Consider the following 17,688-nt stretch of genomic DNA (forward strand, 5'->3'; position numbering starts at 1 on the left):
ATAATTTTACAAGGAATTTAATATGGAAAAGTGTTCCTAAGCTGACAGTTGCAACCACCATGTTTGCCACAATAATTATCAAGTACTTCCAGTCCATTAATGGAACCCTAAATTTTTTAATTAGGCAAAAATCTATTGTGTTTATTCTGAGAACCAAGATTGCTAATTTATCTATTTTTATCGACTTGCTCAAATACTCCTTCCACTGTTATAGTCTCCTCCAACTTTAAAGCATAACCTACAAACCCTTACAGCACTTACATGCAGTCCCATTTTATTTAAAAGATATAGAACATGAGATATGAAGTATTTCCCTGGAGCCTGAGCAGTGTTAGCTATGAGAGTGGATATTAAAAGTTCATTTGACCACAAAATCCTGATTAACCACTAAATCCTGACTGAACGCCAAATACTGATTTGCCCATGTGGGCATAAAAATTTGACCATTTTTATGGATTTGTGTTATGTGGGTTTCTCTCAAGCATGGGGCCCAGGGCAGGGGCCTGTCTTGCTCTGTCTTGCTCTATCCACATAAAAGGACATTCAGTGGGTTTCCTAGCCTTCTGACTTCTGGTTAGATTGGCCAATAGGAAATAGTAGCTTAGGATGAAAGGAAAGTCTGGATATTCATTCTCCTGGTGTTCATGCTGTGGATTCACTGTTGAGTGCAGCCTCTGTCAAAGGCCCCCACACAGATGCCCTTTCTATGAGCTGGAACTCTTTTCTTGTCACTTCAGGCTTAGGGTTAATGACAGCTCACCACTGTTGCTAGTCTTGGGGCACTGAAACCCTGTGGTTTCCTTAAACCCTTCCCACATCTTCAAAGAAGTTTCCATTCTTGAACTCTTTTACCTACCAATTTCAGCATGCCATCTGTTTCCTGCTGGGACTCTGATCCCCTTGGTAATTATCGTCGTCAAACTTGCCTATTTGGTGGGTGCAAAATTTTTTTCTCAATTCTAATGAATAAGGGTGACCAGATACAGTTTGCCTTTACCTGGGAGAGACCCTATTACACCTTCAGTGTAATACTCCAGGGCATTGTCATTTCTCCTCTGTGATGTGAGCACATATACCTCTAATTTGTTTGTAATGGTATTCCACACAATATTTTGCCTGTCCATTATTCTGATGACATACTATTGAGACCTGCTGAGCAGAAAGTAGAAATTCCCTAGATGCCTTAAAAAAAAATACATACCAGGAAGTCAAAGAGAAATCTCAAAAAATCATTTAGGAGTCTGACATAGTGATAAAAGTGCCTACAGGTTGAGTGGCATGGGGTACTTGCATATTGTAACAGCAGTCTGAGATGGAGTTTAAAATGCTGGATATTTAGTGGGGATTAATACATGTGAAGGATGAAACCTGCATTGGGTAGAGAGGAAGTGGAATTATGATGCAGCCCCTGTAACTCCTAAACCAACCTAGTGGGTCATTTGGGATGAGAACTACAACAATGATTGGGCTTTGCTGGGCCTTTTTTCTATGCACCCACCTTACTCTCTTCCTGAGAAAAAACTTGCAAGTTAGCCTCTGCAGTTCTTCTGAGGGCCACAATTGATACTTACAATCTTCTTACTCCTCTATCCATGCTAGAATCTACTCACCAAGTCTTGAGGCTTGCTTGGTTAGCCTGGAAGAATGAATGATTCTGAACTGCCTGAGTCCCTAGTGATCGTGTACTTCTCAGACTATGGTTTCTCTATCTACAGACACATTTGGGCAAAGAAGTTCAAAGTAGTGCCCAAGGAGATCGCCTGGGTTCTACACTGTTACATATTCCATTATGTAGTGGCAGCTGTTCCTCTCCCTAATTGTCCAGGTCAATTACCCCTCACATCAGCTAGCTGTTCTGATGCTTTATCAGCATGGCAGCCTGTGGGTGATGGATATGATATGACTAGTGATCCCCTTGTCATGGGCTCCCTCCAGCACTTATTTCCTGTAAAGTGGGTCCTATGATCTAAGGTCATGTTATGTGGAATCCACTGCCAATGAATCAAATACTCCACTGTCCTTAAGAGAGTAGTGCTGGCTAAGGCCCTACAGACATAAAAGGCAAACCATGTACATGAAATACATGCCTATTCCTATAAGAATGAGCTTCTAGCCCTTCCAGAATGGAAGGGGCCCAAAATAGGTAACTTGCCAGCATGTGGCCCATTGAGGAATGAGGAGTGCTTGGGCACTAAGCATTTATCTTCATTGTTAGTAATCTGGACATTCATTGGTGGCAATAGCTAGACCAGCCTTGAGAAGTGGAGGGTTCATCCTATTAAGCCCATGGATAGTCTCCATTTCTGCCATTGTGGCCACTTTATTCATGTACCTCCCCATTGTACCAGCCCTAGAATGGCCAATGCAGGGGCCACCTGAATTGCTTGTTTGGTCCACTTGATTGCTTAATGCCTCTTTCATGGTGGATGCTCCTGATGAGTGCTAATATTTGACTCAAAGACTTTCATGCTTCTTTCCTAATCCCGTATGTCCATCTACACACTTGTATCTGACACCTTCGTGTCCCCAATCTTAAGAATCTTTTTCCATTTATGCCTCTCATCAGCTGGCCAGGCCTTTCATCATGGCCCATGATTCCCATCTGTATTCTCACCTTGGGCCCCTTCTTTCCACTCAAAGAAAATGACATGGTGTACCACTAAAGATCTGCTCACCAAGATGGTTTTCCCTTGCCATCGTTTTTCAAGACCACCCATTAAGTAAGGCTTCGACTCACCTGCTATCCATTTTTGTCTTTACTCACATTCTGAGCCATCCCCTCTGTAAATGCAGCTTGGTCTTTTTTCTCTTCTTATCTACTCATACAAGATGACTTGTAAACCAATGTGTTAGCTGAGGAAGGGGCACTGGTGCAACAGTGGTGGAGACTTTGGAGATCTGGGATCCTTGCTCAGGCAGCTTCCCTCTTCCCTATGGTCCTTAAGACATGGTGGTCTGACAAGACTTAGTGGACGATAGGTACTGTTGGGAAACTGAGTCTGTTTAGAGCAAGGTCTAAACTGACATTCTGTTCTGGACATGTCTTTTCAAGGACATCTGTACAGCAGACCACCTTGGAAGGCAGAGACAGTCTTCTTCTGGACTAGAAGGCAGGTCTGCTTACTCATCAGTATGTTTCCCCTCTAGGGCAAAGGTCAGGAAGGTTTGTTTGCAGCCCATTATTAAAGATTCAGCTTTCCAAAACAAATTCTTCAGCTGTGACAGAAGACTGTGAAGTGCATTCTTTTAGGTTCATCTGTAAGTTGATAGTTACGGGCTTTGCATTTAGGTCTATAATTTGCTAAGTTCAAATAGTTTAGCTAATGTTAAGTTCTAATCAGACTATATAAATTGAGAATTACAAATGAGCTGAAGAAAGTAACATCACTTTTTTATTTGATTCAAACCCATTTTCATATACAAAGCTAATTTATTATTTACAAAATAAATGCATATTCTTAAAAACTGTTAGAATACAAATTTCCAAATGACTAAAAAATGTGCAAATTTTTCAATTATCTTCAATCGTGCTATACAGAAACAAACATTAGCTCATATACACACACTGAAAAATTTTAAAACATTCAATGTAACAAAACAAAACATACATCTTATATATTTAATTTTAAAAGGATGAGAAAGGGAAGAATGTATTGCACCAAATTAACAGTAACTTCATTATAATAATACTAATAAAAATTATTTACACATCTTTATTAAGTCTAAAACTATCTCAACTTTAAAACCTTTTTTTTTTTTTGGCATACAAGTATTCATTGAGTCACAGTTTGCACAGTCAATAATTAGATATAAATAAGGCTTAATATTCTCTTTTTAATGGTCAATTCCAGTAGAACAAATGAGAAGGAACACATTATGATAAATACTTAAATTTTTGAATTCCTTAAATATTTAAGTAGCAGCACAATTTGCAAGTACTCTTTTAAACAAGTAATTCCGAATTTTTAGCTATCCTCCTCTGAATTGACTATGTGCATATATATGTGTGTGTGTATACATATATATATATATATGTATACACACACACACACACATTCAAATCACTGTCACCTCTATGATAACACTGAAATACTCCTATTTAATCTGGATCCCAGAAAGATTGACGTAAGAGGCCAAATCACATGTGTTCAATATTTTTCAATCTTAGTGTAATTCACTTTTTATAGCACTGAACCTGACAGAAAATGACTGGTTAGATGATTACTTTTTGCTAATATTTTTGCTCCAAGTCTATATAAAAGCAAACAGTTGGGGGAAGGAAAGCAATACCCATTAGGAATTTCCGAAGAGAACAGACCAGCCATATGGTTTTCTGTAAAGCTAACTGTAAAACAGTAGCCACAAAAACTTTTTGGTGATGGTATTTAAGAATTGGAGAGACCAGTAAAAAGTACAATAGGAAAAATAATAAAAAGTATAAAAGATCTTTAACAGTAAGATGTACTGAAATATGCCATAATTTTGGAAGAAATGTAGAAACTATTGTAGTTAAATATTTTGAAAATTATTCATGAAAAAGTTAAAATCCCAAAGAAATAAAATTATTCCATTTAACACCTATATAAGAAACTAAGGGGCTTACATTTTTTCAATTAAATCTGACAACTGACATCGCCTTACCAGAACTACTGTCTAAATTGTTTATTGATTAATATAATTTTAGCATTCTAAAGAGAAAAATGTTTATCATAGATAAGCTTTTTTCCTCCAAAATGCAAGAGGAATATTTGTTGAATCTGTAGATTGAGTCCAGTAAATCTTAAAACACATTGCTTAGATATTGTGGGAAAATGTTTCCAAGATAAGGAACAACAAAAATAGCATTTGAATATTAGCTATTTATTTGGAATACTGGCTACCAGAAAGCCTCTAATTTTATACATATTAAGTACAATATATTATTACAAAAATAAATTTTAAAAGGTCCACTGGAATAAGACTTTTTAAAAAGTTTATATTTTAATCAGTAAAATATAATTTTATTTTTCAATCCCACCTAAATCCTAACTTGTTTTCTTTCTCAAATTACAATGCTGTACTGTAATAGTATTATAAATAGCTAATCAGTTTATATACTCAAAAATAGTTATAAATTTTAAATAATGAGACAGCCATTTTAAGTGAAAACACACACACACACATACTGAAAAGTCCTCTAGCAGTCAACTTTGAAAAATGAACGGGAATTTTTTAAAAAAAAGAATGGGTAACCTTTTCAATGACAATACTGTGGTATTGTCATTATTATGGTAATATTTGCAAAATAAGTTTCCAAGGAAACATTAAAATTAAATCAAGGAAAACAAATGTTGACCAAGTGACTTTCTACTTGTTCTTTTCCTTTGAATTTTTAATTCATAAGATTAAAGGCATTAAGACAAAAGTAAATACAACTTTATCTCTGCTTTTTTCACTAAAGCCATTAGCTTTATAGGTCTAAATCCTACAGTGTCTTTAGAAATCACCCACATGTGACAAATGTCAGTGAGATAATCTAAGAAGATGTATCTGATGAATTACTACAATGTATCAGAAAAGCAGTTTCTTATACTGATGAATATCATAATTTTTGTAATCTAAGATGGCCCTATGTTTTATTTTTTTTTAAGATGGCCCTATGTTTTTAATGCAGAAAATTAATTATTCTCAATACATGCTGAAATATCTTAAATGTTAATGCTCTATTTTTTCTTAATACTAGGACTTCTCATATGAAAAATTAAGGAGTACTTCCATACGGAGGCTACACCTACAAAAGTCTTCAGAAGTGCTTAGGGAATTTAAGTCAATGCTTTTAATTAGGAAAACTTGATTACTAGCTTCATAGCTTTAAGAGATCTAAGTCAATGTTTTAAATCTAGCATTTAGTTACTCATGATTTTATTAACACTTAAAAATATTACCTAATTCAGATATGCAAAATATTCACTGATAGTCACTAGGAACTAACACAAGCAAACACTTTTCTGAAGACAGATATTAGTTACAATTTCCAAATATGACAGGTTTGAAGAGGTTTATGATAAGAATAATGCAAACTGAAAAGGAAATTTCATTGTTACTGTGGCATGTAAGACAAAGATAAGAAAGCCATTCCAAGCAAATTTTAGAAAAAAATGTCTTCAAGGATAATGATCACACCTACTTTCAAATAAGCCTGTGAATACCGGATCTGATTTATAAAAAATGAATGGATATAATTTCTATAGCAGAAAATATTTTGATTTAATAACCCTGAGACATAGTTTTTTAATACCAAGAATATCAAGAGGTTCAAAATATCCAGAGTAGTGCCTAAACTTCTGTATATTTATAAAACTTCACAGAGACGTCTACCTGTAATCTCAGTTAAGAAACAATGGACTTGAAAAATGCTAGATTCAAATTAAATAAATAAGGCTGTGGCCCACATTTTAATAATATTGAAATGATGACGGATCATTTCAATAATACTGAAATGATGACAACAAGAACTCTCATATGGGAAAACTCTCTAGGACAGTGTTCTGGATGATCAAGTTTAAAAGCAAATCAAATGTATGCATGATAAATAAATAAAGCTAAAAGAATATTAAGAACAGTATTTGCTTAGAGTGATAAAAACGTTGAAGACTAGTCACTTCCTGGGAAAGGACAGAGTTGATCAGAGAAACGGGAGTTAGGACAAGCTATGAGTCTGCCTGATAACAACAGATTAGATTTAGAAAAAAAAATGTATTTCATTTCTTAAATCAGTGAAAAACTATATCCTAAAGATAGGTTTAAGAATTTATTTATGGATGACATATTTAATGATGTATTTGAAGAGACCAACCTTCATATATATACACCCGCACATGATATTACATGTTACATGATATTATTTAATATTTATATTTAAATAGGCCATGTACTTGCATCTTTTCATTGGAAAGGTGATAAAGACAATGCTATTCACTTTATAAATATAAATATATAAAAGGAGTGCTGGCTCTTTAAATTCAATTAAGAGATTTCCATTAGTGATTCCTTTAATAATAACAATATAAAATATACTTAAAGGCAAAGGCCATGTCATGGTGTCATCATTAAATAAAAATAGGGTATTCAAGTTAATTTCCTCTATCTACTTCTATTTAAGCAAAATACAAAAAATATTTGATTAAGATTCAACTTTCAAATCTAAATTCTAATTAATTATGAGGGCACATTTACTCCTTCAGAAGCATAAAAGTGATTTTCAATACTAGTTCTTAAAGGATAATTTTTATACACCTTAACACAGAGAAAAGAGGAAGCCTCACTGTTGTTCTTTGTTAATGACAAGTGAATACTTGACATTTTCTCTTTTACAAAAGGATGTGACCTGAAAAAGCACTGTGACTAAAGGAAATTAATAGAAATTGATTCATAAATGACGAGCTTCACAGGCCTATAAGACTTTAAAACAACTGGTCAAGCTCATTCATGCCCTGCTCTATTTTTTCCTTCTCTCCTCCAACTTTATCTAAGTAATGACAGAATACTGTTTGGGAAGAGTTGAAAAAAATCTTACAAAGCTTTTTTTTCTCTAAGTGAGTAGTACCTGTATTATATATTTTAATACTTGACCTCACTTTCTAAAAATAAAATCATTATCTTACTATAAATCAGTCCGCATCATCAGGATGCAGAGATTTTATTTGTGTCAAGAAAACAAAAGCAGAAGAAAAGTTTTTCAAAGACAACACATTTCATATAACAGCTAAGTTGAAATATTATATTCATCATCTAAAATGTTCACCTGTTACTGCACAAATGATACTATTCATCTCTCCCATTATACAATACAGAACTAATTTGTATGGATAACATCTAAATACACCAGAATCCCTCAAAGTGTATCTTTTCAGTGATTTTACCTAGCAATTTTTAATTCAGTGGTCTACACTGTTTAAAAGAGGAATTACTCAGCCAAAAGTGAAAGTCGCTTAGTCAAGTCGGACTCGTTGCGACTCCATGGATTGTACGGTCCGTGGAATTCTCCAGGCCAGAATACTGGAATAGGTAGCCTTTCCCTTCTCGAGGAGATCTTCCCAACCCAGGGATCGAACCGAGGTCTCCTGCATTGCAGGCAGATTCTTTACCATCTGAGCCACCAGGGAAGCCCTATTCAGCCAAAGCTACTACTATATTTGCTTATTTAATAAACTTTAAGTTCCATTCTTCTAGTCTATTCTCAAAGACTTTTCTCAAAATTTTGAGATTTTGGTTTTCACTTTTTGGAAAATGTAAGGATGAATTTTACTGCTCTGAACACTTACTATTGTTCTAGATAGAAGATCTACTGTGAACAAAGCTCCTTCATGTTTGTGCTATAAAATGAACCCTGCTTGTTCAGTTACTCCATCCAAACAGTAGCAAAGTACCAAAAATTTAGGAATTTCCCCCTAATAATCTAAGTCAAACTTTTCTGTAACTTCCAAAGCCAATAATTTCCAAAATAACTTCCAAAACCAGTATTAAATAACCTTAAAAATAAAGAAGGCATCCTTATACCAAAATCTCTAGATTAAATAGGCAAAAGAAACATTTCCAAAGTTTCGATTTAGAAACATTTTTTTAAAAACTTCAACATTTAAAATACCAAATATCAATCATTTTGATTCTCTTGACTGCAAACCTACAAAATAGGTTTTGGAGGATAACCTACATTTTATAAGATGAAAAATTAAAATATTGATGAATATTTTATAAGAATGAAATACTTTATAAGAATGAATTAAATTATAAGAATGAAAAAACTAATAGAAGAAATTAATCTTAATATATCTTAATTATCTCTACTGACTTGTTTTGAGGCATTTTTACCACAAATTACTGAAGTCCTCAAAAAAAGGAAACCTTCACATTCACAGATGTTCTACTTTATGCTGCATCAGTTTATTTCAGTGTGATTCACTTAAATCACATTCATTAAATTAAATATTCACTTAAAAATATATAAGTTTTCTACTGATAAAAGAGAGGATTTTAAATGACTGGAAAGAATATTCTTCTACAACTTTTTGCTAGCTCTTATACAAGCTGATCGAATATATCAAATAGTTTCCCTATTACAGAATCCTTCACTTCTCATATTTTTTTACTCTCTCATAGGATTATAAAGAAAGGGGTATTGACAACTGTGGGCAACAGGCAACAGGAGAGGACTGCAAAGGAAAAAGTTTTCAAAGATTCAATTGAGAAGACAACTGGATATAAGGAATTCTAAGGTTTGTGGAATAAAGAAAGAATATTATTATTTTAAAAGGTATCGTTGTAAAAAGTCTTTTTTTCCCTCCTCTTTTTTTCACAGACCCCGTTTAGAAAGCTACTCAACCATCCATTCCTAGGGGAAAAAAAGGCAGCTAACAAACAGAATTTCCTCACAATTTGAAGGGATTCATAAATTCTCTCAAAACCTGTGGAATCTCAGATTAAGGACACTCAAATAGTTGTAAAAGCTTTCTGACCCTACTCAAAACATGACCTTACAAAAGTACAAGGTTTAACAATCTCTTTGAATTCTAAAATAAATCTATCAGTACTTTAAAATCTAGAACAACAAAGCATAATGTAACACCTAGCGATGTATAATAAAATTAATTGTAATCCTAAATTATACATAACATGAAACAGAAATGTGTATTTTTTTAAATTACTATATCTGAATGACTAAGTTATGCATATCTTTTCAGTCCATCAATCATATGAAATAAGTAAAAACATAATTATTTGAGTATCATTTCTAACTCCAAAAATTATTGAGGGAAAACATAGTGTTTAATAAAGAAAAAGCCAAGAAATTTTGTACTCTGCATATATAAATTGAGCTGCAAATGCTATACAGGACCCAAATGTCAAAATCATAATTAGCATTTTTCCTTAACTCTACTACTAGTGAAATATATCTGTAAAATGTATCTCTAATTTCTTTTATTCCTACTCAACCTTTATTATTTAAGGATGATAATATGTTGCAATACATTCTCATTAGTAATATGCTAAGTAGTAGTGGGATGAGCCAATGTACCAGTTTCAAAAATACAAGTATGCAACAGATGCTTTTCAAATATTACCTCTGATCAGAAGTTCCATAAATAAATTGTATTTTTAAATATGGTGGTCAGTAAATAGAATGAATAACTAAAGAATGTATTAAAAGCCATATCTCTCAACTGTCCCATTATCTCTATCTACTCTTTTATTAGAAGTACAACCTTTGCTGTTTAGAATAAGTGAGCTGAATCTAACTTCTTCATTTTTAGAAGTTTATTTTTTAAAAAAGATCTAATTATCCTTAGGAATAAACCACTAAATCTAATCAAATGTCTTTTCTCAAATTCATCTTAGTGTAGACTAAGAATTAATAAGATAGATTCAATGATGTTAACTAGAAAATTTTTAAGTGGATAACAGTAATACCTATGACTAAATTTTTACATATGCCATATCAAATTTTGGTAAACCCTGAATAATTTTCAGGGATAACAGACCTGAAGCATTTGAGATAGTTGAGAGATGTGGTTAAAGTGACAAAGTGATAAATCAAATTTCAGTTATCCATGACAGAAGATAGAAATAACAATCACTTGGAATCTTGAGTATTATATTCAGTTTCTCCAGCTGAGATCTGGCTGAGCCGTTTGCTAGATCCCCACAATTTTCGAGAAAGCTGACCTGAGCGCATCTGTTTAAAGTAATCCAGAGAAATTAAGAATAGATGTTATTAAGTATGAAAAAAAATAAATGAAATTAATATATAAGACAATGATTTTTTAGAGTATAAAATAAATAGGTTTGGTTAGCAGAATCATTAACATTTTAATGATTCTTAATTAATAATAATTAAAGAAAGGCTTTTCTACACTTTTAGTTGAGAAAGATCAAATACCAATGTATAAATTTTTAAATTAAATGTGCCAGTTATATAAAAATTACAAGACTCCTTTACATTATATATTTATAAAACTACATTTCACTTCATTAAAATAATCTCAAATTATACTTAATTTTGCTAATAAGACACATAGCTTTGAGGATTTTTCTCCTAATTACAGTACTATTAATGACAATCATAATCATAAGAAGAAAGCAAAATAATATTTTGATGAAAAGAAAGTAATTTTTAAATAGTTTGATCTAAGAAATTTAAAAATTCTTTATCAATAGAATGATAAAAAGTAATTTGGAAAATAAGAACAGCATAAGTTCTTTTAAAGTGAGAATCACATTTTTCTACCATTAAATTTTTTACCACTTAGCACACTTCTTGGAATATAACAATTATTAATCAAAATTAACTGAATCAGTGGGTTAATGCCCCTCTGAAAGTATAACATTTCTCTATCTAACCATATGATTTGTTGGAATTACTTTCCCAAGAGCAATCTACTTTTTAATGGTGCTTTATATGCTACCCTTTTTTAATGGTTACTTTTCTAGGGTCCATTCATTAGTGATAAAAGACAGGCCTCAAGCAAAGACATTTTGGCATGTTTGCTTTGCATTTTCATTTCCAGACGTATTTTCAAAACCATTATTTCTATTCATCTAGTTCCACTTTAACATCTAATTTACAAATATGGATTCTGTATGACAGCATAACGTATAAAACTAATACATGATTTAAAAATAATATTAACCAACATTTTTTACTTTTAGATAAAAATAGATGTTGAAATAGAATTCTTCATAACTATTGATCTATTTAATTTCTACATAAAATTATATAAAATGTCACATAACATTATATTTTAATTATGCAGAATTCTTTAAGTATTCAGTTATATTATTTACTAAAGTAGATCCATAATTCAGCTAATGGGAGATGAATTTCACAAAGATGTAAAAACAGATAAAAAATACTTTTAATCAAAATCTACACACAATTCAAATTCTATTGTTGTAGACTACATAAATCTTTCAGTGAGGGCCAAAACCTTATTTGGTAAATAATACAGAACATTGACTTCTTAGGCCTATGAAATGAAGCTATTTAGGTATTTTTTTTCCAGTTAATTTTTTTAAATGTGTGTGCACAAGGGCATTTCATTTTTTAAAACCTCAGTAAAATCATAAGCTAACAAATTACCTGAGTTGGAGGACGGGCAGATTTAAAGGCATTTGAGTAAACTACAGAAAGTGAAAATAAACATACTCAAAGAGTAATATCTGAGCAGAGTTCTCAAGTAATCATCACATTAGCAAAGGACAGGAGGGAAATCATTACTTGGGAAGTACATTAATCAAGAAACTCTATTACTGAATGTAAAAATGTGTATAATGTTTTAAATGTAAGTGAAATACTGAAATATAGACATGCTGACATTATTTGGGGAACCATTAGACCTGCAACTAAATGTTATAGTCACTTTATTATGACCTCTTTTATTAATATCCTGGAAGAAAGTATCTGGCAAAGAGGTTCATATGATCTGTAATGGATTTATTATAACCAGTGACAGTATATTATTCAATAATGTCTTCTCTTGAAATAATCCCCATAGATGTCATATTTTAGATTTCTCAGAAAAGACCCATGATATCAATAAAAATTTATAATGCTTAAATATGAGTCTATGTAATAAAATAAATTTTCTAAAAGAATCAGTAGAAAAAAAAAAGAATCACTAGGTTACTTGGAGTACAGTCACTAAGTTTTCTTAGGAATAATCTTAGATTTATGATATCTGAATATTCAGTAATTAATAAGCCACTGGCAAATAAACTTATAGGAACTATAGCAAACTCACTGAGAATTAGCACATTATATGGGGATATTTGTAGTTCCAAGTAAAAACCAGGAAGCCACTTTACAAAAGTACAACTGATATACAATCATGCTGAATATCTGCTGAAATTAGAATATCCCCTTGTAGTCCAGTGTCTAGGGCTCAGTGCTTTCACTGCCAGGGATCAAGTGGGATCCCTGTTCAGGGAACTAAGATCCTGCAAGCCACACAGCATGGCCAAATTTACCAAAGAATAATAAAGTAAATTGTTTTGATGCTTAGTCTATATTTCATTTTTTATAAATGCTTTTATATGTATTAAAAATGCAAGTGTGTGGTTTTAAATCTAGATTTGGAAAGACAGAATAAAAGAACTTTCTTACTCATCTAGAGTTATAGATAAAAACTGCTAAACATGTGATTTCAATAATATAATAACTATAACTCTTAACAGCATTGAAATAGGTATACTATCAAGGGTGAAACAGATCACCAGCCCAGGTTGGATGCATGAGACAAGTGCTCGGGGCTGGTGCACTGGGAAGACCCAGAGGGACGGGATGGGGAGGGAGGCGGGAGGGGGGATCGGGATGGGGAACACATGTAAATCCATGGCTGATTCATGTCAATGTATGACAAAAACCACTACAATACTGTAAAGTAATTAGCCTCCAACTAATAAAAATAAATGGAAAAAAAAAAACTATCACTCTTGAAAAATCAAATTTGTTTTTCAGTTTGTTTATCCATAATGGAGACATCTGATTCAGCTGGATTAAAGAAGAACCAAGGGAATCCCCAAAAGTACGGGAAACTAAATCCGTGATGCTAGGTTTTACCTCAGCTGGTTTGCCAACACCCACTACAATCAATTTGCCATCTTCTAATCCTACAAGAATATGGCTATATTCTTTGGTTACACAAACACAGTGGATAGGCGATCGCATGGCTAATGGGTTGATGCTGAGATTCAAACTAGAAGAGAAATAAAAAACATATAATTACACAGATATACAATGGATTCATAGAACTTTATAAGTGGAAGATAACTTAATAGTCATCTAATTATACATTCTAATTTTATAAATGTGGGAACTTAAGTTCAGAAAACCTGAGTGACAAAAGAGCCGACATTTATAGCATTACTCAAAATACTTAATACACTTTTTCTCTATTTCCAACATCTGTTTGCCCTCTAACCATTTATATGTGCTCTCGCGAAATGATTAACAAATGAAAGTTGGATAAACAAAAGGGTAAAAGCCCAAAGAGTATGTGCTGGTGGGGAATAAGGTCAATAAAATTGGTATATTTGTTTTGTCATAAAGGATGCAATATATATTTTAAAATATGATGTGGTATAAATTGTAACATGCCATTATGAAAAATGCTCACAGCTTTTATGATCAGAGAATGAAGAATTTTAGATGTATACACTATGCTCTAGACTAACTTGCTAAAAGATTCCATTAATTTTTTCTAATTTGGGATTCTCCTAACAATAACCCAAAATCAGGGTTGTAATACAAAATGTTGGACAGATATTATTGAAATGTAGACTTAATGCTCTACCACATGGGAAAGAATGACAAAAATGAGAAGGAAAATATAAAAATCAAAAGTGATATTGATACAGAAGTGATTTTGATATGAAGGCAGTAAGAGAATACTCTGGATCAGGAAACTATTAAGAAGAAAGGGTTTAGGGAGGGGCCAAGATACTATGAGGCATATAAATAAGTCACAGTAAGTTGTTTAAAAGAGAAGAAAAGAAAAGGATGTATTTGGGCATGCAAGGGAAAACAGTGCTTTGTGAATATAAGTTGTTAAACATAAAGAACACCAAACTTAAAAACATATTTACTTTACAAAGATTTTTTCCTTCACTAGGTTAAATAACAAAAGACTTTCACCAATTTTAAACACACATATACATAACATGAACAGATGTTCATGAAAAAGACTTTAGCCTGAAAAAGACTTTGATTACAACTGAAAAAAATATTTTAAACCCAACTTTACAAACAACTCAAACAAAAAAATGAGCAGAAGATCTAAACAGACAATCTCTGCAAAGAAGACATAGTGATGGTCAATAAACACATGAAAAGATGCTCAACACTGCTCATCATTAGAGAAATGCAAGTCAAAACTATAATGAGGTATTACTTCATACAGTCAGAATGGCCACCACCAAAAAATCTACAAACAATAAATGCTGGAGAGGATGTGGAGAAAAGGGAACCCTCCTGCACTGCTGGTGGGAATGTAAAATGATATGGCCATTATGGAGAACAGTATGGAGATTCCTTAAAAAACTAGAAATAAATTCACCATTTGACCCAGCAATCCTACTAATGGGCATATACCCTGAGCAAATCACAATTCTGAAAGACATGTACCCAAGTGTTCACTGCAACACTATTGACAATAGCCAAGACGTGGAGGCAACGTAAATAACTGTACATCGGCAGATGAATGGATACAGAAGATATGGTACATATACACAATGGAACATTACTCAGTCATAAAAAAGAATACATCTGAGTCAGTAACAGTGAGGTGGATGAACCTAGAGTCTGTTATACAGAATGAAGTGAGAAAGAGAAAAACAAATATCATATATTAACGTGTGCTGTTACTGCTAAGTCACTTCAGTAGTGTCCAACTCTGTGCGACCCCATCCCTGGGATTCTCCAGGCAAGAACACTGGAGTATGTGTGTATATATATATATGATATCTAGAAAGATAGTACTGATGAAACTATTTTCAGAGAAAGAATGGAGATGAAGATGTAGAGAATGAACTTGTGGACACAGCAGGGGAAGCAGCGGGTGGGAGAAATTGAGAAAGGAGCAAAGATATATATCTGGTCATGTGTAAAACAGATGGCCAGTGGAAACTCACTATATCACAGAGGGAGTCAGCATGGCACCCCGATAACCTAGAGGGCTGGGCTGAAGTGGGGGAGGGAGGCTCAAGTCGAGGGGACCGTATGTATAATTACGACTGATTCACCTTGTACAGCAGGAACCAACACGACACTGTAAAGCAATTTTCCTTCAATTAAAAAAAAACCCAACCCAGCTTATTTTATAAAAATTGAAGCTATAGTTGGACATATTCCCAAATCCATAATGCAGGCCTGGCACTTTGAAAATTAGGTTTTTTTTTTTGGTTATTTAAAAAAATTGTTGTAATTGTGGTAAAATGTATACAACATAAAAATTTTCTACATGTTTAAAATGTACATATAAATTTTATCTACTAATCCAGAAATAATTTAGCTTCCCCAATTTTTTTATAGTTACCAAAAAAAATGTTCATAATAAATGATAAAAAGATTAGAAATCTTAGATTACAGATTTTATTCTCTGAAAATACTACTGCCTTTTCCTAAGTGATACTTCAATAATTCTTATTATTTACCTGTGGAGATCTCTTATGGACAGGAATCCTTGTAAGCTGCCTGTGACAATATGCTCTCCAATTATACATATATCTGATATTTGTTCCTTCAGGACTTGGGACCCTAGATGCTTGCCATTTACAGAAAACAAATGTAATGCATTCTTATCCTGCAAAGATTAAAGAAAACTTAATAATCTCAAATTAAAACTGAGTTTCAGAATTGTTAATTAAAACTATGACTAATAACAGAATGATGACTGGGTTTAAAATTCTGGAAAAAAACATATGGTATACTTAAAGAGAAAGTATGTAGACAATATTGTTAAAGTGACTTCAATCAGATTGCTAAGTAAATAAATATTAAACAAGAACTCTCACCCCTCCAAAATAATTTTTAAAAGTTCTCATAATTAAAAAAAAAGTTCTCATAATTTTTAAAAAGCTTTATCACTGAAATGAAATAAACATATAAAACTCATGGTTTATTTATACCCTGCCTTGTGCAAAAAGAATAATTTCCATCTAAGCTTATGAACTGCCACACAATTAGAAATTATTTTTGAAATCCTATAGGCCTATAGTGCTAGTTAGTGTTAGTTGCTCAGTTGTGTCCAACTCTTTGGGACCCCATGGACTGTAGCCCAACAGGCTCCTCTCTCCATGGGATTTCCCAGGCAAGAGTACTGGAATGGGTTGCCATCTCCTTCTCCAAAGCCTATAAAAAACCCTAAAACAAAATAAAAAATGAGGCTAATATTGTGACAGGGAATGAACAAATTGCATGATGGAAGGAAAATATTCTTTTCAGAATACTGTGCTCTTTCCTTCGGAGAAGGCAATGGCAACCCACTCCAGTACTCTTGCCTGGAAAATCCCATGGATGGAGAAGCCTGATGGGCTGCAGTCCATGGGGTCGCAAGAGTTGGACACGACTGAGTGACTTCACTTTCACTTTTCACTTTCATGCATTGGAGAAGGAAATGGCAACCCACTCCAGTGTTCTTGCCTGGAGAATCCCAGGGACGGCGGAGCCTGGTGGGCTGCCGTCTATGGGGTCGCGCAGAGTCGGACACGACTGAAGCGACTTAGTCAGCAGCAGCAGCTCTTTCCTACTTCAGAATGCCCCATATGTACACAATGTATACAATGTGGAAAGGAGAAACCAATGTCATTAATGGTCTAGCCATACTGCATGAAAGTGTTATATACCTTGAGAGTGGTACTTTCTTCAATGCTGGAGTAGATGACAACATGTCCTTCCCAAGACACAGCCAAATTGGGAATGGTCAGGTGCAGAGAACTCTCACAAGGCGGTCGTAAAGTCCGCATGTACTGACCCTTCTGAATGGTATGTATAATCACAGTGCCATCCTACACACAGAAAATATTAGAAAATAAAAACAGAAAAAGAAAAAAACTGAGCAAGAGAAAGAAATATGGGAAAGGACCTGAGAAAATGATTATTCCATGAAGGAATAATACATGTACTTTAGGAAAAATTCCAATCTTGAAATTTCAAAT

General features: G+C 33.3%; 1 protein-coding gene across 4 annotated transcripts in view; it reads right to left on the reverse strand.

The window, feature by feature from the left end:
• Positions 1-9,205: 9,205 nt before the first annotated feature.
• NBEAL1 (neurobeachin like 1) overlaps positions 9,206-17,688 on the reverse strand; it is a 146,276-nt gene continuing 137,793 nt past the window's right edge. For all 4 annotated transcript variants that reach the window (XM_065930782.1, XM_065930781.1, XM_065930783.1 and 1 more), the window contains 4 exons: positions 17,377-17,538; positions 16,186-16,334; positions 13,595-13,730; positions 9,206-10,711 (listed from right to left, as the gene is read on the reverse strand). In XM_065930782.1, the coding sequence (XP_065786854.1) occupies positions 10,610-10,711; positions 13,595-13,730; positions 16,186-16,334; positions 17,377-17,538 (549 nt within the window). In that variant the 3' untranslated portion in view covers positions 9,206-10,609. The remainder of the gene's footprint in view (positions 10,712-13,594; positions 13,731-16,185; positions 16,335-17,376; positions 17,539-17,688) is intronic.

This window comes from Muntiacus reevesi, chromosome 3 (assembly GCF_963930625.1).
Source record: "Muntiacus reevesi chromosome 3, mMunRee1.1, whole genome shotgun sequence".
NCBI classification, from domain to species: Eukaryota; Metazoa; Chordata; class Mammalia; order Artiodactyla; family Cervidae; genus Muntiacus; species Muntiacus reevesi.